The sequence below is a fragment of the Condylostylus longicornis genome, unplaced genomic scaffold (assembly GCF_029603195.1).
Source record: "Condylostylus longicornis isolate FDR11 unplaced genomic scaffold, ASM2960319v2 ptg000013l, whole genome shotgun sequence".
NCBI classification, from domain to species: Eukaryota; Metazoa; Arthropoda; class Insecta; order Diptera; family Dolichopodidae; genus Condylostylus; species Condylostylus longicornis.
Window position 1 is genome coordinate 10668018 of NW_026577982.1, and position 24652 is coordinate 10692669.

The 24652-nt window shown below is 25.7% G+C and overlaps 1 protein-coding gene across 1 annotated transcript; it reads right to left on the reverse strand.

The window, feature by feature from the left end:
* Positions 1 to 15316: 15316 nt before the first annotated feature.
* Positions 15317 to 22564, reverse strand: LOC129605147 (uncharacterized). Its single transcript, XM_055514726.1, has 2 exons — positions 22457 to 22564; positions 15317 to 22385 (listed from the first exon to the last, which is right to left on the reverse strand). Exon 2 carries the CDS (start codon positions 22254 to 22256, stop codon positions 15360 to 15362), a length of 6897 nt encoding a protein of 2298 aa, XP_055370701.1. The 5' UTR covers positions 22257 to 22385; positions 22457 to 22564; the 3' UTR covers positions 15317 to 15359.
* Positions 22565 to 24652: the final 2088 nt, after the last annotated feature.

Below are 24652 nucleotides of genomic sequence, written 5' to 3' on the forward strand. Positions count from 1 at the left end.
AACTAAACCTATCAAAAGTGATTCTTTTTGAAGCTCCGGTATATCCTTCAGGATTTGATTTATTTTAATGATAGTCAATAGCGGCTGTTGATTTATAATATTTAAAATCTGGTTTTTCTCAAAATTTGGTTTGCGGTTTGAAAGAAATTCTAACAAATTTTCCTCCTTAGAAGAATTTAAATCAAATGTGACATTAAACTTTTCAATATAAGTTCTGTAATCTAAATTAATGCCCGTTAATTTTAACTCACATAATTTCTGTTGTGCGCATTCAAATAATTTTTTACTGATATCGGCGGATATGAATTGTGTGCCTTGGCCCTTTAAGTAATTCAACATATATTCAAAAAATTCTTTGTATATGTAATCTGTTTCAATAGAATTAAATTCAATTCCAATATCATTTACAATTATATCTCCTAACTCTTTCTCATTAGGGTAATTAACAGCTAACACCAAATGCTTTAAATATTCTCTGATGTCGTCTTCTTCGATTGAAATTTTTATCAAATTAGTATTTTCTTTACTCGCTTTTCTACCTGACTTACGTTTTCTTTGTTTTCTTCTAGCTGAATTATAATTCTCTAAATGGCTTTTTAACAACGGTATTATATTATCGTTGAATTTGTACTGTTTGGCGGGTTTCGCTAACTTTTGGCTGTCAAAATTTAAAATAATATTCTTTTCCTTCACTTCTTCAACCATGTTTCGAATAGTCTTAATTTCACCAAACCATTTATATGTATTCTGCAAATCTAGATCGATATTAGTGCAAATTATTAAATTCTCAATAGTGCCCTTTTCGAAAAGTTTATCCTTGATGGTTTTTTGAAAAGAAAAGAAATATTTGGACAAGCAATAATCACCGTCAACATCTTTTAGTAAATCAATGAATTTAATTTTTTTAGATTGTTTTATTTTGTGTTTAGCTTGCAAAAGCCAATATTCTTTTCTTTCATTTTCAGTAATTTCAAAAATCAAATCATTGTATTTATCGGCGCCATCAAGTTCTGAACCCAAACGAAAAGAAAAGCATTCTTTTTGTGTTTTTATAGCCATTCCCCGTTTTAAAAACAACATCAATAACTTAAGCTGATAAATTTGTCCTTGAAGACTTGCTAATGGTTTCTTGTTTTCATTCTTTTGTGTTGTTGCACATGCAATATTGTTTGCAGACATAATTAATCGCTGGAAATAAAGAAAAAATAGATAGAGCTACAATAATCTAAAAAAATGATACAAAAAACTCAAAAATTTTAAACATTGAATTTGTCTCCTTACTCAGCATTTACACATACAAGTTACTTGCAAGCAAGTTTGTATAATATTAATTGTCAATTAGTTTTTCGAAATGTCAAATTACTTGCTATTATGACGTAGGCGTTTAGCAAGTTAATTTTTGAAAATGTCTTAGAGAAGAAAACAACTAGCAATATATATAATTGTTTATAAATTTTAGAAACCATAAGTTTGCTAAGTTTAATTTATTCAAAACAAAATTCAAAAATTTTAAATTAAAAAAAAAAAAAAATCAAAACAACAAATTTTTTTTTGTGAATTTCTCAATATGTCAAATTACTTGCTCAAATTATTGGCAGCAAAATTTTCTTGCAAGTTGAACTGCAAGTAAACAAGCAAGTAGAAATATTTCAATGTGTTAGTAAAATTTTTGTATGTATTGCAACTTTCTTGCAAGTAACTTGTACGTGTAAATGCTGGGTTAGTAACATACGAAAAAAGAAAATGTGGAAAAATCAAGACTTTTTGAAACCTTATTTTTTGTTTCTATTACTTCAGCTCTATCCTACATCAATTGCTAATTTCCATCTGCGTTGTTAAACAGTATTTCGGAACTAAATTAATGAATAATGGTGACGAATATTTTTGACTTTCGAAAAGCTTTATGTTCTTTTGACTTTATTTTGTTTGTTGTTAAAGAAAAGATAAGAAAAAAATTAAAAATGGTCATATAAAGATAACCATTTTTAATCAATAATACTGTAGTTGTGCGTAATTCCGCACTTAAAATTCATAAGCTTAAAAAAACCTATAAAATACAGCACTATTGCAATTTTTAAGTTATTATTCTGACTTTGCCTAGCTTTACGCAATAAAATTTTTGAAAATAAAGCCAAATTACCGTTTTGACTCTGTAGGCTGATAAAAAAAACGAAAGAAAAAAATTTGGGACGTTTTCTTTATACATACTTACATATATGAATTTAAACGAAATGTTTCCACTAAAAGTAAAATTAAAGCTTTCAACAAATTTTTAGTCACATTTTCCTGTTTTTGATATTTTATTAGTTTGAAAAGTAGACATGCAAAACATGAGTTGGGGCCTTACTATGTAGTTCAATTTTCGTATTTGGAACATTGCATGGTAGTACCAAAGTAATTGGATTGTAATACCTTTCCATTACTGGAAATACAAAAATTGTTCAACGAAGATCGAATTATATAGTAAGACTCCTGATTTGTCATGGAAAAATGTACCTGTTTCGGAATCGAAATGGCCGTAAGTTTACGTTATTTCAAACATGCATCATTGAAATAATGTATGATGTCATTAAAGTTGATATGAATATTTAAAATTAAAATAAAATTGGTAAATATAACAAAAAGCTTTTCAAATAGTAAAGCTTAAATATAGCTTTTTTCAGTAGGCATTTATTATGTTGTTTTGGTTGATTTAAAAAAAAATATGCCGCTTTTTTCTTCATTTACATAAGTACACAATGTATTCATAATTGGGAAGTTCCCGTATCAAATAAATAAATATCTAATTACTGATTAACATGAATTTTTTTTTGTCCAGCTGATATTTTCATTATTCCAAGTAGCGGCAAATTAACTTAAACTTAAAGTCCTATATGCACTTATAATAATATATGTATGCTCATATCAGGTAAATAGAAATTTTTTTAATTTTCATTCATTCAAATTTCAAATAAAAAACTTAAATTTTTAATAATATTGTATTGAAATCACTAATGATAACAGCAGAAAATATTTTAATGGAATAATTTAATCAATACATACCTTACAACAATATATATATATGCTATTTAAATAATTCAATTTACTATTTTAAACACTTGGATTCTATACGCGAGCAATGTAATATTTACTTTTAAAATTGTGCGTTTGCGTTTGCTTTCTATAACAAGAATGATCGAATAATGAAGAAATAAAAAAGCTTTACTACAAATTTTTGTTATAATTTGACATATTTAACTTTTAATAGTGTTAGCACTTATAATTCTTTTTTATATGTATATTGTATGGAATGTGCTTACAACGAATTAAATTGTTTTTATTAATGCCATATATAATGCCATGTATCTACTGGCCATCAAGCTCAGAGAACAAATCAAAAATTCCAAATATAAATTTGGAATTATATGGAGTTTAAATGGAAGGTGCGTTGGAATTTTATTTGTGTGAAGGAAATTGATCAATATTTTTGGCTCCACTGACTCTACATATTTTTTTAAATTTAAAATTTAAATTTAAAAAAATCGGTTTGTAAGTTCCATCTGAAAAATGAATTTCAAAAAAAAAAAAAAAGTTGCAATTTTCAGCGCAGACAACCTTTTTTGTCTTCCGAATGGAAGGGTACTGAATTACAGAGTAAATTTTTAAATAAAAAATAGAATTTAAAAAAAAAAATCAAGAAAAAAGCAAAAAAATAATAATTATAATCTAGATGGCTTTTAAAATCATACTAAATAAAATGAGAATTATAAAGAATATTCAAAAATTTCATAAAAAAAATAAAATAAAAAAATATTTCAGTCGGCATAATTCGAAAACATAAAAGATTGAGAATTGTTTTTGTATTTTATTCCGATTCAAAATTTCGGAAAATATTTTGAGATTGACGGCCTGATAGACATGTGCATTAGTTTTCATTCATTTTCATATACTTACATACGTATATATGTATGTGTGCTTTCGGTTCGGTTTTTGCTCAAGCAAAAGAGGTTATAATTTAGTCCGACAATTCTGTTCGTATAGATCATTCGGGAATTACTAGATGTCAAAAAAATGCATTCGGAAATTCATTTAAACATCAAGTTTAAATTGTAGAGAAAAACTTGTAATATTACAAAGTAAAAGTCATACTATGTAAAAACGACTGTAAGCCCCAGTATATTGAAATACCATAATTAACGTATTTATATTATGCATGTATGTATTTAAATACTTATTAAATTTAATAAACATTTTATTTATTCATTCACATTTATCCGTTCTGTATAAAGCCATGCCAAGATTACATTGTATTCTGAAGATAAAGTTTATGTATATTAGATATATAAGATATATTAGATTAGATAAATATAACGTTTATAATAGTTTAATGTTGCATATTTTTAACATACATATTAAGGATAACATAATAAATAAGAAAAATATTTTGGTTTCGCCAAGTTGAAATAGAAGAGAGATATATAATTAAATTTTGCCGTACTTCATAGGTAAGGAATGACTTGCAAAATTTGTACTACTTTTTCGTGTGATACATATATGTGCGTATGTGCGTTGGCTTTGCTTATGAATTATAACTGCAAGAAGTAAACGCTTTCAAAATTGATACATCAACGTTATAAAATAAAAAACTGAAAGTGATATAATGCCATGCCAATAAATTTACATTTTGTCCTGTTAAAATTTAACTAAGTTATTTTTTAATTTTTATCTGGGGAGGGGTTTTTAATATCAACATTATTATAAAACATTCAAAATGGTCTGTTAACAATTTTTATTTATTTTTTTCTTTTGTGCAAATTTTTATTAAGCAAAAATTTTTATATCTTACATATTTAATTTAGTTTCAATATAACGAACGATTTCTAATTTTTCATTATTTTTAGCGTAATTCAAAGGCTTTGTGTCCTTAATATCAATAATACTTAGATTTGCACTCTTTTCTTCTACTAAATATTTTACAATATCAAGTTTTCCAGCTCTTATAGCATAATATAATGGAGTTCTTTGAAACCAATCTACACCATTCACATCACTTCCTTTATTAAATAAAAGTTTAATAATTTCTTTATTTCCTATTTCTGTTGCAAGATGCAAGGGCATACAACCTTTATAGTATTCTTCAAAATTTGATGAAGCACAATTAAATAGATCTTTACAATAATGTGACAATTGACTGTTAGGATTAACACCATTGCTTAATAAAATTTGAATTGATTCGACGTCGCTATTATAGACTGCATAATGTAATAAAGTCCCAAAATTTGCATCATAACTATTTAAAATACTCTTCTTAAAATTAGATTCGGTTGTGTTTAGAATATTTCTAATTTCTTGATGATTTCCGTTTTTCATTTCATTAAAAATCTGAAGAAAAGTACTATTTAGGTTGTCAAATAATTCCAAAATTTCCAATGAATATTTTAAATTATTTGAAATGCATTTGAATTTCTCCACCAAATTATTTTCGTTATGTGAAAAATTAAAATATTCCCAAAAATTTACTATGCTTTCAATATTCTGATAATTCTCTAATTTGTATAAAATATCTTGTAATTCATCATCAATTTTAATGGCTTCTAAATTAAAAATATGATACAATTCATCAATTTTATATGAGTTTCCTTTTAATTTAGAATTTTGAAGCCTTTGAAAGTTATGAAACACTTCATTAATTTTAAGTATATCTTGTGTCAAATTTTCTAAAAATATTTCAATATCTTCGGACCGTTCTTTATAATACTCAAGCAATCGCCTAAGTAAATTTTTGGCTAGTTGATTAAGCGAATTACACGATTCATGCCGGATTATTTGGTAACTACTCTGTGAAGCAAAGTCAATATCATTGCATTTTTTAAGGGACTGCATTGCATCCCGTAAACTATTTGCACCTAAATATGATTCATTAAGTTTTCCTGTTGTTAGATCTTTATTAGAAAGGTTTATAGTTCGAAATTGTTTTGGAAATAAATAAATTATTTTTTCTGTTTTAAATTTTATAAAGAATCCTTCATCATTTAGTTCGATATCCCAAGTCAGAAGTCCTTTGTTGATTTGATTAATAAAATTCAAAATGTGCTTTAAAATTAAATCAATTGGACTACAGTTTTGTACAGTTTCTTGGTTTTGTATTTTGAAAACCCTATCAAAAAATTTTAAAATGTAAATAATGTTTTCAACATATTTTATTGTTGTTAATTTTGAAATTGTGTTCAAGCAGTTAAAACCAACACCATATTTTAAAAGTTTTTCAACAGCTTCAAATGATTTAGCAATAATTTTTGGATCACAAATATTTAAACTTAAAGAATCGGGAGCAAACAATTCGTCATGATCAAAATTATAAGGCATAAAGTTTGCAATCTGTGCGTTTTCTTTCGTTATTGCCTCAAATAAAAAATTCATGCCAAGTGATAGATTTATACCTTTTTTCATTATAAAATCAATTATATTTTCATTATAGTTACATGCACATATTGCCAGATCATAGGAGTATTTTAGATTAGAAAAATGTTTGAATTGGTTTACCAAATTAATATCGAGATTTCTAATGAATAATTTTAAAACATTGTCTGATGGCCGAAGGTACATAATTTCAAGTAGAGGCAATTTTTCAGAGTACAAATAATTCACATTTAAAATATTTAACTCCATTAAGTTTTCTAAGACATTAAACGACCTAAAACGAAGAATTTTTTCGAGCAAGTAGCGTCCTGTAAAATCGCGTGTTGTTCGCTTACCATCCATAAATTTTTCATAAATATATTTTAAAATATTAAGATTATTATTTTTAGCAGCTATCCACAAAGGAGTGTCTCGCGATGAGTTTCTATAATAATCTAGAACAAAATTTTTATCAAGTTTTTCTATTAAAAAATTTGCAAGGTTCTGATAGTTCATTTCGACGGCAATTGTTAAAACTTTTAATTGTTCATCATTTTCTAAATTGTTAATAATTGAAAAGATTTCTGAATCAGCAAACCCATATTCCTTGTAAGAAAACGATGTTTCGATCATACTCCAAAGCAATTTTAATGAATATTCTTTAGTTAACGAAGGAAAAGTTTTTTCTATAGAATGTTTGACAAGATATTTTAACAAATAAATTATTTTGCGACTATAGTCAATAAATTCTATATTTTTAGTTGTAATTTCATGTAGTTGTATAGATTGGAAAAATTTACAGATTTGTTTTCGGCCCTGTAAAATTAAACATTCAATTATAATATTTTTAAAAATATTTTCAAATTCCTTAAAAGGTGTTGATATAAAGAGCTTCCAAAAGTATTCAGCAACGAAATATTCAATAAAAGTATAATGAATAAATTGAGGTTTCTCATCAATGACAGAAACAATGATTCCTGTTTTTTCTTCACCTTTCTTAATTCTTTCTATTAAATTTTTAATGTTTTCCCTTTGATTTTTTGGAACAAGTCTATCATATACTTCTTCATCGTCTTCGAATAACACATATAGCGCAAGTGTTTGATGATCTTTGAAAAAATATTCTTCATACATTCTTTCCATATATTTTTCAATAAAACAAAAACACGATTGACAAATGTTTTCGAAAAATTTTTTTTTAGTAAATTTTTTATATAAATTGGCTAAATTAAGTTTTTCGTCGATTTCTTCTTTATACATATTAAAATTATCTTCACTTTTATAGAATTTTTCAAAAGTTTTTTCGAAAACACCTCCAACCATATTTATATGCAATGGTATACCCAAAAAATCGTCGGCGTTAATGTTTATTGAAGTTGAAAATTTTGAAAGTATATTTTCAACGAAAATATTAAAACGTTCATTTCCATTTAAAGTGGTTTTAAGCTTGGTTCCCCACAGTTTTTCTAAGTATATCTTCTGATCTTTTCGACTAAATGGCTTTAATCGGAATGAAAATGTACTTAACTTATTTTCTAATTCATTTAAAATATTATAATCCCGTGTTGTTATTAATAATTTCTTAAGTTGACATTCTTTAAGAACCATTAGCATATTTAAAACTTCATTTTTATAGTATGGAACAATTTCGTCAAAACCATCAAGAAGTAATATGATTTGACGATTGTTATAAAAATGATTGAATATCGCAGTTTGTAAGATAAGTAATCCATATTGTGCACTAAGCTTGTCGTTGTTGTTATAAAATTCGTTACTTAATATATTCGGAAACAAATTAATCAATCTTTGCATCATGTCATTTTCCTTTGTTGAATACGAAATGCATATTTTGCACAAGAATTTTTCCACTTCATTTTTATTTATAACAATATTATTTATCTGCCAATCACGAAAATCTTTTACGTGATCCAAAAGATTAAGTCTAACAATATGTATAGAAGGATCTATAGCTTTTTTATCCTCTGCTAATTTTGTTAATACAGTCGATTTTCCCATACCAGGTTCTGCACAAATTATCATAATTTTTTCTTCTAAATCATTCAAATTTTGTGTTGAATATTCCACTAATTTTGAATGAGACACTTTACGTAATTTACATAAAGTACCATAAGATTTAAGCCAAAATAATTTATAATCTTTTCTTTTGACCCAATGTATATTCCATTTGTTATAAGTTTTGCATAAATTTTCAAAAATTTCCTGATTATTTGAAATTACAATAATATCTTGGCTACTTTTTAGATCTTCAAAATTGTTTGATATACTTTTATTATCATCTACGACAAAAAAGTCTGTAACATTTGTAGAAAACTTTTCAATAAGATAAAGCGAACGAGTAAAGTTCCGGTCAATGTAAAGATCCTTTAGATAATTATGATTTAAAATATTTTTACCAAACTCTATTCTTTCTTTTTTAAGAAATTTTAATAGTACTTCACCATTTATAAAATTTTTTAAATGATCATCAACAATAAGCGTTTGTAGTCTAACTTTTTGCCCTTGAAATATAATTATTTCGTTGTCTAAAATTTGATTTTGTGAAGAAACTGTGAGATTATTAAACCATATACTTTCACATTCCTTTGAAAAGTGTTCACTTGGCTTAATTTCTTCAATATTATTATCATATTGAGTTATGAGGATGATTTTTTTATTTTTCACACACTGCAGTATATTTGATAATTCTTTATAAAAATTTCGCACATTTTCTTTCGTTTCGGGTATTTCGCTTTCAATAACAAGTAAATTAATTTTGTTACATTCCAGCGCTTGCTTTAAAATTTGCATAATACGATTTGCGGAAACTAAACCTATCAAAAGTGATTCTTTTTGAAGCTCCGGTATATCCTTCAGGATTTGATTTATTTTAATGATAGTCAATAGCGGCTGTTGATTTATAATATTTAAAATTTGGTTTTTCTCAAAATTTGGTTTGCGGTTTGAAAGAAATTCTAATAAACTTTCCTCCTTAGAAGAATTTAAATCAAATGTGACATTAAACTTTTCAACATAAGTTCTGTAATCTAAATTAATGCCAGTTAATTTTAATTCACATAATTTCTGTTGTGCGCATTCAAATAATTTTTTACTGATATCGGCGGATATGAATTGTGTGCCTTGGCCCTTTAAGTAATTCAACATATATTCAAAAAATTCTTTGTATATGTAATCTGTTTCAATAGAATTAAATTCAATTCCAATATCATTTACAATAATATCTCCTAACTCCTTCTCATTAGGGTAATTAACAGCTAACACCAAATGCTTTAAATATTCTCTGATGTCGTCTTCGTTGATTGAATTTTTTACCAAATGAGCGTTTTCTTCACTAACTTGTTGTTTTCTTTTTGCTAAACTATAAGTCTCCAAATGGATTTTTAACAACGGTATTATATTATCGTTGAATTTGTACTGTTTGGCGGGTTTCGCTAACTTTTCGTTGTTAAATTTTAGAAAAATATTCTTTTCTTTCACTTCTTCAACCATATCTTGAATTGTCTTAATTTCACCAAACCATTCATATGTATTCTGCAAATCTAGATCGATATTAGTGCAAATGATTAAATTTCCAATAGTGTCACCTTCGAAAAGTTTATCCTTGATGATTTTTTGAAAAGAAAAGAAATGTTTTGACAGGCAATAATCACCGTCAACATCTTTTAGTAAATCAACGAATGTAATTTTTTTAGATTGATTTATTTTATCTTTAGCTTGCAAAAGCCAATATTCTTTTCTTTCATTTTCAGTAATTTCAAAAATCAAATCATTGAATTTATCGGCGCCATCAAGTTCTGTACCCAAACGAAAAGAAAAGCATTCTTTTTGTGTTTTTATAGCCATTCCCCGTTTTAAAAACAACATCAATAACTTAAGCTGATAAACTTGTCGTTGAAGAGGTAATGGCTTTTCTTTTTCATTCTGTTGTGCTGTTGCACATACAATATTTTTTCCGGACATAATTAATTTCTGAAAATAAAGAAAAAAAAATATAGCAGCTACAGGTAACAACATTCGTTTTTGTTTAATCTAAAAAATATAATTTAAATTCTTATAATTTAATATATATTGCGTGTTTTTGGGAACATATGCAACTTTCAAAGGATATGAAAAAATTAAGACTTTTTTAAGTTTTGATGAAGAAAAATCTTTTTCTAACTTCTTCAGCTGTACCTGAAGAAGTTAAAAAAAAACTAAATGCCTAGGTGTTTAAATCAGTTCTGAAGTTCCACCTGCTCCGTTGAACCAAATTAATATAAATTTTGTCGATGTTATTATATTTATTATGCTCGTATGATCTTTTGACTTTATTTAATTATTGTCCTAATAAGACAACCATTCTTAATCACCGATAATAATACTGTATTGGAGCGTAATTCGGCACTTACAATTCATAAGCTCAAAAAGTTGTAAATAAAGTATTATTTTCATCTTGAAATCATTTCTCTTAGTTTGCCTAAATTTACACAATAAAATATTTAAGAATAAATCAAAGCCAAATTTCAGTTTTGACTCTATAATAAAAAGATAATGGATACAAGTAAAATTGAAGTTTTTAACAAATTTTTGGACAAATTTCTTGTTTTTGAAATTCAATACTATGAATAGTAAACGTGGAAAATATCAGCTTATAAAAATGTACCTTTTTTCGGAATTGAAATGCTTACTCTATCTAAAATATGCTTCAATTGATAATTAGAATACCATATTTACTACATTAACATATGGTATTGTTAATGTAGTAAATATGGTATAACACTACTTTAGAACAATTTTTTTTAATATGAGCTTTAGCTATCTTTTTATAAAATAAAAATGCCCACATACTTATAAATTACTCAACATGCTAATTTCTTTATTAAATTCACAATTTCTAAAATTAAAAGAAAATAAGTAAACATAACTAATTTGAAAAGCTTTTAAAATTCCAAAGTGTAGATGTTGCTTTTCGCAATAGACACTTATAATGTTATTTTAATCGTTTTTAATAAAATTTATGCTGCTTTTTTCACAGCGTAGTTTTTTCGTACAGGGTGTTTGCACATATTCGAACTTTAATATGCTTTGTGTTGAAAACTGCAGCCCATATCAAATTAATTATAAAATAAAGAGCAATTAATGACCAGTAAAATAAGCCCCCGAAATTACCCTATGTCACATGATACTGAAGTTATAATAATTTATTTGCATATATGCAAGAAAAAACTGAAATCTTTTTTTCAACAGGATATAGCTGTAAAACTAAATTCTCACCACTTTTTTAGCACTTTTTGAAAAAAAATTTTTAAAAATTTTTGAAAAAAAGTCCATCCGTCCGTCTGTCCGTATGTCTGTTTACAAAACTTCTACACCCTTGAAGATAGAAAGCTGAAATTTTGTACGTACACAGATCTTTACTAGAAACTTATTTCCGTAGAACAGAATTTTTACCTATCTCCCCCCTCTAGAAGTTATACCCCCCTTAGTTATGTTAATCCCTCTTTATATTAATTTTTGCTTTATTTCAGAGACTGCATGTATGCATCGTCCTAAATATATGCAATTCTAGAAATACCTTTGTATATGAATGAAAATAATTTTAATAGTGTGAGAGATATATATATGTATATAAAATCATCACTGAAAATATTTGCCATCTTATGCGAACACCCTGTCTATTTACATAATTTGTTTATTTTATTTTTAACCTTGACATTACAAAAATAAAAAGGCGTGGACCCTGCGTTTTTTGGGAAAGATACATACGTACGTAATGTATTTATGACGAAATAATATCTTTGAAGAATAATTTTTTTATTTGTTTCTTTTGGAAAAATGATGATTTTTCATTGCGAGTTTTGTAATCGAAAACTTAAGTAAAACCTGCAAAATTCTATATGAAAATAAAATTTGGGCTTTCTTGAACAACATACATATAAAAAATATGAAATCCAGCTTAAAATTTCAACTACAATTTTCATTAAATACAATTTCGAGTTTTTCCCGCATTTTTTTTGAGCAACCACCATTTTAAGATGTCAAGCAATAGAGAGTAATGGGAGAGAATTGAAGAGAATTGGTTTGTTGTTTTGAAATTTCGGTGTAAAGTAGTGTAATAAAAGTAGGGTTTTTATTTTTTAAATGCAGTTTTTGGGTAGTTGACTAGATTAAAAATGTAAAAATTTTATGTGAAAAGAAAATTTAGAATTAATATTTTTAACTGGTGGTGGATACTGGAAGTTTACAAAAAAGTATTCCAAAATTTTTATAAAGGTGATACATTTTTTTTTATACAGTGAATAAAAAAGAAATTGTGACATGCATATTATTAAAAAAAAAAATAGATCTTTGATATAATTTCATATAATTATGATGCGCGGTTCCTGGTTGTCTGTCCAATTAAAAAAATAAACATAATAAAAATGTAATTAAGAAACATATTCCAGTTTTTCAAGTTTTCCACTGAGCAGATTTGTAGGAAAGAATGGGTTGGGGATATTCCCAGAAAAAATTTTGAACCTTTTAAGAGTACTGGTGTAGCCATTTATATAATACAAAAATATCCTTTTATCCAAAACGACAAAAATGGCTTCGGTTAATTGCAGAAGCGATTTAACTTTGATATAGACGCACATTAATACAATTAATATAGCACAGCTGACAAAAACATAATGAGCACATATATTTATTTCAAATGTACAATTTTTCAAATTGAGGAAAACAAAAAAAATCTGCTCAATTCGTTATGTCACAAAAAAAGAAAAAAATATCCGATTTTATTTTTTACCTGTAGTGTAGTATTTTAGTGAAATCTCTAAAAATTTAACATAGTCCGGAAGATTTTTTTAAATCAATTTTTTAATGTTTTTATGACATAAAACTTTAAGAATGTTGTTAGCACTATTAAAGTAGAATAAGATTAAATTTAAAAAAGTTGATCTTGTGGTGACCAAATATTTGAAAAAAACTGATCTTTTGGCAGACTTATGATGTTAAAAGGCGTACTCTATAGACACCCTAAGAATATATATGTAAATTACATGTAACATATCAGATGTAAACTGTCGTTCTCTCAGGGTTTAGGCCAGTATTTTTGTCAGCCATGTCAACATTTCAAACATTTACGGGAAATTCCCAATTGTAAGCAAGTACATACATTATGTACTTCTATTTGGGAATTTCCCGTTTCAAAAAATCAATATCTGGTTAATTTGTATTTTTTTTTTCTCAGTCGATATTTTAATTATCCCAAGTGGTGGCAAATTAAATTAAAGTTGAAATCTTGTACACAATTGTAATAATATATGTATGTATGTAAATAAGTTTGTATACTAATTCCCGGTTAATAAAAATTCTTTTAATTTTCATTCATTCAAATTTCAAATAAAAAACTTAAATTTTTAGTTATATTGTAATGGAATCACTAATGATAATAACAGAAAATATTTTTATGGAATAATTTAATCATTACATACCTTAGAACAATATATATATATGCTATTTAAATAATTCAATTTACTATTTTAAACACTTGGATTCAATACGCGAGCAATGTAATATTTACTTTTAAAATTGTGCGTTTGCGTTTGCTTTCTATAACAAGAATGATCGAATAATGAAAAAATAAAAAAGCTTTACAACAGAATTCTGTTATAATTTGACATACATATTTAACTTTTAATAGTGTTAGCAATTATAATTATTTTTTATATGTATAGGATGTATTAACAATGAATTAAATTGTTTTTATAATATAATTTACATTCTATTCGTTTTGAAATACATAATATGTAAATATTTTCATATACTTATATAAGTAATATGAATATGTATTTATGCTTTCGGTTAAGAGTTCGAACAAAAGAGTTCTAATTCAGTTCGATAATTTAGTTATAACTTTTACGTTAATACATTAAATATTAAGCAGCAATTACTAGCTGTAAAATGCGTTCGAAAATGTCAGAAATGTAACGCAGACATCTAGTTTAAATTTTTTCGCTCCGCATGAGATTTTTTTTTTAATTTTAATATTTCAAAACTTCAGATTTAGATATTGTAGTGTAATTAAAGTAAGTTTTCTTTAAGTTTTTAAATCTTATTAATCACGTATGTATATTTTGTCAAAATTTTAATTTTCTTAATGTTATTTATGTAATTTTCGAACGACGGATTATTTAAAAATATTTCAGAATTTGCAGACTGTGTAAACATAACAAACTTGACTGAAGTATTTGTATAGTGTGTATCGCTGTGACTTATAAATATAAGTTCTTATATAAATTATTATCACTTTATTCAAATTCAAATTTTTATACTTTTAAAGTACAATTTTTGTTTCATCATGACGTTTTCATTGACATATTGTTTTTAGCAAGGACCAGGGTGTTCGGATAAGGTGATATAACAGTTGGGCGATTTTTTTTTGACTAATTTGGTCGCATGCAATCGTAATAAATGGTAGATATAAATATGCACATATTCTTATAATTATATGCTTTAATAATATAAAAATGGGTAAACTCTGAATTTTTTTAATATTTTTTTAATAGTTGAATTAAAATTTAACATTACATTTTAATATAATATAAAAATTAAAAAATTAAGAATACTACATGATTTACAAAATTACCAACTTTCATAAATTTAGTATTAAAATTTTGCTTTAAAAAATTATGTACACATAATATTCATATAGATTTAATGTTAGTACTAAAATTTAGATTTATCAAAAAATTAAAATAATACATTTAATGGCACTTAATGTATCACTTATTTTTGGAACTGTTAGATGTTTTAAAAAATAACCTAAAATTTCTATCTGGAAATGCTATTATGATTTAAATTTAAAAATAACTTCAAAAGTTAATATGTATTGTCAACAAGATTTTTGTTAAATTTACAAAAAATATAAGTAGAAAATAATAAAATTTATGAGTATGTACATACATTTATACATAGTTTAAGGGTTCTATTAGTTCTATTGTTTAATATTTTATATTGTCATTATTATATTGTAATTTATTTTGAAGAAAATTAATCAAATTTTCATTTTCACTCTCATTTGCATAATCTAAAGGTGTTCTTCCATATTTGTCAATGTCATTTATATTTAAATTAATATTCTCTACAAAATATTTAACAATGTTTAAGTTTTCAGAATAAACTGCATAATGTAACAATGTTCTACCATTAAAAGTTTTAATATTAGGCTTGAAATATTTTTTATCTAACAAATATTTTACAATTTCTAATTTGCCTCCTTCAACTGCACTATGTAAAATGGTTTCATCATTAATATTCCTGATATTAAAATTTGCATTTCTTATTTCTATATAATATTTTAATATATTTAAAGCTCCAATGCGACTAGCATAATGCATAGGAGTTTCATTATTTATACAAAGAGCTTCAGTGTTTAAAGTAGTTTCCTCTACAAGATATTTAACAATTGTTAAGTTGCCCGACTCAGATGCAAAATGTAAACTAGTTTTACCATCAAGATTTTTAGCATACACATCAAGTTGTTTTTTTATTAAATATTTAACGATGTCTAATTTTCCGCTTTGAACTGCGCAATGAAAGAGTGTTTCTTTTGATGTATTTCTAATATCGGAACTGAAATTTTTATTTTCCATAAAATATTTTAGAATATTCAAATTTCCAAAACGAATAACATCATATAAAACTGTTTCCCCACAATAATTTTTAGTATTAGACTTAACGTCACTTTTTTCAACGACATACTTTACAATATCTAAGCTTCCTGATAAGACAGCATAATGTAAAGTATTTTTATTCCAAAGACTTTCTATATTCGGATCAATTTTTAATTCTTCTATAAAATATTTTAAAATTTCAAAAGCATTGTATTTAGCTGCATAATGCAAAGGTATTTCATTTTGATAATTTTTCGAATTAGGCTCACAAATTTCATTTTCAATAAGATATTGTACCAATTCCAATTTTCCACTAAATGTGGCATAATGTATAATTGTATCCCCGTATTTATCCACTGAATTAAATTTAATATCGGGAAAGTTTGCCATAATATACTGTAAGACATCAATTTTACCTGATTGAGCAGCGCAATGTAATAAATTTCTTTTAAAACAATTTTCATTTTTTGAATTTTCTTGTTTCATCTTTTCAATCAAATGCTTTATGATATTTAAATTACCCATCTCAACAGCACAATACAATAGACTTGGTATGAAAATATCATAAATATATTTATGATTATTATCTGTATTCTTATGTTTAGAACTTATCATTTCAAGAAAATAATCAAGTATTTCAATTTTTTCTGATTCAATTGCGTAATGTATAGGCGTTCTTCCAAACTTATCTTTGTCATACATACTAAATTTACGTTCTTCTATTAAATATTTGATAATATGAAAATGACCAGCGCCAGCAGTAATATGTAAGAAAGTTTCATTTGGAATATGATAATCAAATGCGTCAATTTCGTTTTTAGACTTATAATCTATAATTTTGTATTGTTCATTACTGCAACAGATCGGTATTCTACCATAAAGATTTTGAGAATTGCATTGAAAATTTTTTACTTCTATTAAGTGTCTTACAATATCTAAAAATCCGAATTCGCAAGCGTAATGCAATATATTTTTGCCATAAATATCGTTTTCATAAACTTCATCGGACATATAGTCTACCAGATATTTAAACGCTTTATATTTTCCTTTTCGAACTGCATAATGTAAAGGAGTTCTTTCATGAAAATCTTTTACATTTAAAAATTTTCGATTGTCTAGCAAAAATTTTAAAATTTCTATTGCATCATTCTCAGAAGCTAAATGTAATATCGTACAATTTTTATAATTCTCTTCATAATATTCTTTTGTACAATTTAAAAACGAATACATATTTTCTTTTAAGCACAGATTATGGTTGGCACCCAAACTTAATAAGAGTGCAGTGCTTTTAAAATCATTATTATAAATAGAATAAAATAAGAGTGTACCATTCTCATCATTTTCAGCATTTATAAAATAATTTAAGTTCTCAATATTTTTAGTTTGTAATGAATTATATAAAGATTCTGTATTCTTAATATTCTGAAGAAAATTGATATATGATTCGTGTATACCATATAAAAATTCTCGAATTTCGGACAATATTTTAAAATTATTTATCACTTGTAAATCGTTTGCGTTAAATTCTTCGAAAATTTGATTTAGTACACTTATATTACCATTTAAAAATATTATAGATGATAAATCCAGTAATTCATGATTAATTTCGATATTTTCAATTTGAAATATTTTTCGAATTATATTGGCATCGGAAATATTCTTATCAGTATCGTAAATTTTATTTTGAAATTCTTCAATTACACCTAAAAATTTCACAAAATTTTTAACTTTTTCCCTAATTTTATCGCCTCTTAGATGTCGTGAGTAAAAGTAACTAAATGGGCTAATTCCAAAATATTTTCTTAGTGCTTTCTCTTTTAGAATAATTTTTAACAATTTACTAGAATTTTGTGTTTCAGAAACAGAAACATTTTTGAAACATATGTTTTTCTGTAGAATATATAAATCTTTGGCTATATCACCTGAAACCAATTGAATTTTTTGGTTTATGTCATATTGTAAACACAATTCATGTTCAGTGAAAATGATTTCAAATCCTTTAAATTTAGCAGAATTTGTAATACCATCTATAATTAGTTTCATTATTACCTGGGCAGGATCATATTTTTCATAACTTTTTTCACAAAATTTTCTTACTTCATTTAAAAGATTAAAAATGTCATTCAGATTTTGAACATATTGCAAAGTCCCAATACCCTGTTGTACATCCAAATGATGATAACCTATACCACATTCTAATAATTTTTTTATCAAATCAGGTAAATTACAAGAAATCATTTGACTGTCAAAATTTTTAGTGTTAGTAGTAAGTAAAATATTTATAGCATTTGAAAAATCTAAACCTTTTTGAATTGCAAATTCAATAATTTTTTTATCATATTCCACAAAATTCGTGACCAAAGTTCTTATATAATTATTTCGAGTATGATGCATATATTTGTTCAATCTTGCAATATCAGTTTTCTCTATCAATAACATAATCACATCTGATGGAGCTTTTAAAGCTATACTTCGATATAATGGTAACTGTTTTATATCATATAAATCAAATTCCATACCAATATTTAATAAATTCAGTTTCAAAAATATTCGTAATATATCAAAATTTTTTTCTATAAATAAGAAATCCATAAATGTATGTTTGTCCATATCAAACCACCCGTAGTTATAATGTAAATTTTGAGAAAGTATTTCTACAATTTGCAAATGATTATTTTTGGCTGCCATCCACACTGAATTCGATTTCCATTTTTGGGTCTTTAAATTATCTTTTAGAAAGTCGATAGGAAATTTTTTAACAAAAATTTTTGTAAGCTGTACACAACCGAGCTCAGCAAAAATACATAATAAATTTATACCATCATTATTTTTTTTGATACAGTTAATAGCATCAGTATTATTCAGATAAATATTGAAATTACCATTCAATAATGTACATTCAATCAATTGCCATAAATCTTTTATATCTATATTTGTGAAGTTATTTAAAATGCTTCTAGCAAGAAGTTCTTTAAATAGAAAATCATATTTAAGTTGATCTTCAATTATATTAATTTTTCTGTTTAGTAAATCTTTAAGCGCAATCGATTGAAAAAATTTGTAAATCTGACCGCCAATTCCATGTAAAATTTTATGCATAAAACTTTCGAACTCATTATATGAAATTGACTTGAATTTCTCCCACAAATAGCGTGCAATGAAATATTCTGCAAATGTACGGTGAATAAAACGTGGTCGATTGTTATCAACTGTAACAATGATTCCTATTTTTTCATCAGCAACTTTGAGTTGTTTCACCAAGTCATTTTTCATATTAATTTCACTTTCGGAAAGATAATATGTTATATATTTTTCTAAAAATATTTCAAAAAAAGCCAATATCATATGACTTTGGAAAAATTGTTTGCGTTTTTCCCGAATTATATTTTGCGTCATTGGTGAGTTGATTTTCATGTCATTTTTCTCAAAAAACTTTATTAATTTAGTTTCAATAAAACCCTCATAAAGTGAACATAGGTCTAATTTAATTTGCAAGTTTTGCTTTATGCAATCAGAAATTGTTTCATCTCCAGATTCATAAAAATCTTTAAATATATTTTGAGTAACATGAGCAACCATATTTGTGTGTAGAGGTATACCCAAAAATTCTTCCTCAGTATTACTAATAGAAGCAGAAAATATTTTAATCAATTCATTGAAAAATACTTTGAAACGATTTTCATTAAGCTCTGCAATATTCAAACCATCTGCCCAAAATTTTTTTAAGTATTCCATTTGTTCATTAAGTATTAATGGTTCTAGTTGATAAGAGAAACAGGATAGTGCATCTTCTAATTCATCTAAGATATTGTAATTACGGGTACTTATCCATAATCTTTCTATACTAAAATTTATGCAAATTTGAATTAGTTTAATAACAATATTTTTATAGTTTGGAGCAATTTCGTCGAAGCCATCTAATATCAAATTAATTCTACCGTACTTAAAAAAATCCATACACAATGCTGTTTCCAAAAAATTAAATGATTCATTTATTATAATATTTGATGCTATTTCATTATGGTTGCTTGAATGAGACTCAAGAAATTTTGTAAAAATAGAATTTTGGTTTCCAGTTTTATCAAATGCATTCATTGTGTTGAAAAGGAATTTTAATACTTCATTCTTATTAAAATTTGTTGGATTTGAGGTCCAATCTTCAAAGAGATCTACATAATTTAATAAATTAATTCTTAAAATGCAAGAAGAAGAAAATGATCCTTTCATTTCTATTATTAATTTTGTTAAGACCGTCGATTTACCTATTCCTGGCTCTCCTGTCAAAATTACTACCTTTTCTTGAATGTCACTAATTTTACTTGGTGTAAAATAAGTTATTTTAGTATCTATGAGTTGACGAAGTTTTTTTAAACAGCCTTTTGATCTTACCCATATATAATTTTGATTTTCAGTTTGCTTTAGCCAATGTATGTTTAGGTGATGAAAATTTTCACAAAGTTTTTCAAAGTGCTCAATTGTGTCAGAAATTACAATCAATTCTCCGTTCTCTCTTTTGCTCAATTCTGCTTCAAGAATATCTAAGTCTAAGTTTTCGCAGTTTTCAATTATTACAAATTCAGGATTTTTACCACGTTTTGGAAACTTGATATTAATTTTACGACTAAATCTTCTTTTAATGTAGTATTTTTCTGTTCTTCCAAGGCTTTCAAGCTCCCTACCAATTTCTATAGTTTTTTTACTTATTAACTGATATAGCGTTTCCCCGTATATAAGCGGTCTTAAATTGTCCAATGATACGATCGATTTAAGTTTAATTTCTTTACCTTGAAATACAATATTTTTTTTATCTAAAATATTGTTTAATGAACCAATGGTAAGATCTGTGAAATTTTCACTTTTATAATCTATTTTAAGACGTATATCAGCTGGAATTTTCGAATTTAAAAAATTATTACTAGGTGCTACAAAAATTACTTTTTTTGTGGTATTGCCCAAAACAAGTTCAGATAATTTGTTGCAAAAAATTTCCGTTCCATATCTGTTATTAATATTTTTGTATTCGATTACTAGTAAATTGGTTGAACCCCGAAATGCTTGCATTAGACGATTTTGAAGATTTAAAGCAAATTCTACATCCATTAATAAATAATTTTCTTTTGATATAGTTCTTAAAATTTGATTAACTTTAATAACGCTCAAATTTGTATAAATAGTTTCGATATTGAGAATTTGTTTCTGAGAATTAAGAAAGTTTTCCATATCAACAATTTCATTATTATTGAGATTATAGACTATTCCAAATTTGTCCAAGTTTATTCTATAGTTCTTGTTTATACCAACTAGTTCTAATTCACATATTTTTTGTTTCATTTCTTCGAGTAACTTTTTTATTTGTTCATTAGAAATGTACTCATTTCCAAACCCCATTGCCCATCTTAATACATACTGATATAATGAATTGAATACGTAGTCAGCTTCAATAATGTTTAACTTCTCTCTCAAATCTCTTTTAATAATTTTACTTAGAAATTTTTCACTTGGTTGATCAACGGCAAACACTAAATGTTTGAAAAAATTTTCATCCACTTTTTCTTTTAGGATATGCTTAAGTATTTCAGTTATTTTGTTATTAAATTTAACTCGTTGCGGTTTTTTACTTAAATTTATAAGTAAACTTTCATTTAAATCTAGAATTTCATCTTCCGTTTGCACTAAAGTTAAACATTCTCTGATTGTAACAGATTTTTTTGTATCTGCTAATGTAAACGTGTCATCCAATTTCAATCCAATATTCGTACAAATCATTAGATTCTCAATGGTATAATTTTTAAAAAATTCACAATTTTTCATTTTTTGATAGTATCTATAATATTTAATTAAATTGAAGTCCCCTTTTAAGTTATGTTTATTGAAAAGATCTTTAAAACTTATTTCTACAGATTCATCTTCCTTATGTTTTACCTGAAGTAGACGATAAGTTTTTGTATTATTTTTGGAAATTTCTAGAATTATATCATCAAACTTTTCAAAGTCTTTCTTTTCTGTTGTTAATTGAAAAGTGTATTTGTTAATTATGCTACGGATTAGAAAAAACATTAATAATATTAATTGATAAGCATGCCCATGCAATCCGGTAATTCGGTTTGATCTTCTTTCTCGTTTGCAAAGAGGTTCTGAAGGATCATTCAGTTCATTCAAATTACTTAATTTAGAATTTGACGAAGGATTAAGGATATCGAGAGCCCCAAAATTTTCCATAACCATATTTTTATTGAAAGAATTTTTGACTCTACTTGTAGACGAATTAAATGAAGTATTGGAATTTACTACTTGTTCCTTTATCACTTTCTTTCTTTTGATCTGTTCTGAAGAAGGAAGTAGTTGAAGTTGTATCTGTTAAAAATTAGAACATTGGTATGCATTTAATTTAATATGATACAATAAATTAAAAAATTTCGAATTACCTTAGCAGTTTTGACACTATGAAATTTATTTAAATTTGCAAAATATTTAAAAATGCTCACTTCCTCATGAAACCGATCAAAATTTTTCCTGTAAAACAAAAATAAACACTTCAATTTATGTGAAATGCATCTACGTAATAAAAACATTAGAAAAATTATGACTTACTGAAATGATGAGGAAGACTGTTGCAGTGACAAGATTTTATCTGCAAATGACCTATTTATTTCTCTTAGATCTTTGATTTTTAAACTTCCCCAGTAAATTTTGCAATCGTCACCTAAATGAAAACAAAAACTTTAATAATCTTCATTTAATCAATAACAATGTAATACAATATGCACAATTTAAGGATTGTTATTATTATTTAGAAGGTTAATATTGAGATGGATACATATACCTATGTATCTTTGCACATTGTGAAAAAACTGCATGGAAGTGTAATTGGTTCTCAATTTCATTTAAACCGTAATATGTGTTTGAATTTTACAATTTGTACCGTTAGGGTATGGCCTACCTTACTAAGCTAAAAAAACATACGTAGATAATTAATTTGAACGAATTGAGCTCTTATATTTAATATTTTTGTACTATTTCTAAACTAAGCTCAAATTCGGTTTTGTTAGATACAAACTACAAAAAGGTATCTATTTAATAATGCAATTTGCTTTTCAAATATTTTAGCAGTTCTTCGTTTTCAACTTACATGGAATTTTCATTGCCTTCGATATTTTTTGCCAAGATGCATCTTCATTTCTGTATTTCAAATTGTTAATATTCCAAATTTCCTCATTTTCTTCGATCAACTTAATAAATTCTACTTTGTTTTCCTTATTAAAAATAGGTTTAGACTGTTTCTTTTCATATTGGCTTTCTACTTTTCTAATTTTATAATCTGGTTCATCTTCCATTTTAAAAGTTTGATTTTATTAGTATTTATATTTGGTTTGATTTCATACTTCCTGCAAATAAATAAAATTAGTTAGATAAATAGGTAGGCCAAATTTATTGCAATTTTAATAATGCATATATAATTGTATATGTATGTACATTGTTTGTTAAAAACAAAATCAAAAACATTTTGCGACCTACCCAAATCGTGGTTTATAAGATGTAGTTTCTCTACTATAATGTTTCAAAATAACTCTTATCAAATAGATATCTTATCGATGATAAGTTATCCTTATATTTTAATTTTAATCTATCGCAAAACAATTAAACTAATACTATGAAAACTAGATAAGATTTATTGACCACGGCTGATACTTTTGTTATGTCAAGTTGGAAAAGGAAAAGTTTAATCTTATTTTTATAGATGTACATATGTAGGTGTCAGGTACATTGCCATATGAAATGTAAAATTCATTGCTGTTTTATTTTTACTACCAACTCATATACTGAATCCTTATGAAAATAAAATTATACGAAACTTAATTCAAATATTTCATTGCTTTTAATTTTATTTAAATATGAATTTATCTAGGTGCTCATTTACAGGGAACTTTGTTCCTGAATTATTAATTGTTTACATTCTTACTTGTTGTTTATTATTTAGTTATGCACTGATTACACTTTTAACTACAAAATTCTGAATGAATTTTAAATGGTTAGGTGCAATTGAAGGACACGAAGTGTTTTGTTTTGAATACTTTGACAGTTAACAAATTGTATTGCTTCATAAATCGTATTGTCAAACTTAACGATTATTTGACGTTAAGTTTATGGTTCTTGACTTTGCTAATTCCCTTTAAAATGGTTTTTTTTTTTCAGTTTTATTCAAATTTTAGGAAATTTGTTTGGTTTTTAAAATTTATATAAAGTTTACACCGGTTTATTAAAAGCTTTCTAAGAAGTTTAATCAAGTCTTAGCTTTTTTAGACATGTTTTATTCATTTTTAAAATTAGAATAATTATTTCCTATTTCTTTTTAGTACATAATTTTTCTTGAACATGCCATATGGTTTTTTCTTTTTTGGTACATTTTATTTTGAATGAAAATTTCGATATTTTTTTAAATCCAACGCATCGACTAACATGAGAAAATTAAATTCATGCTAATCAAAGACCTTACAAGAACTCGAAATATATGAATCTCAGATGCCAGATTAGAGCAAGTTCCAGCTCGAGTTATAGATATAATAAATATATCTAAGCAAAAAATTGAGCTTAATCACTGGCGTTTTTAGTACTGAGTTTTA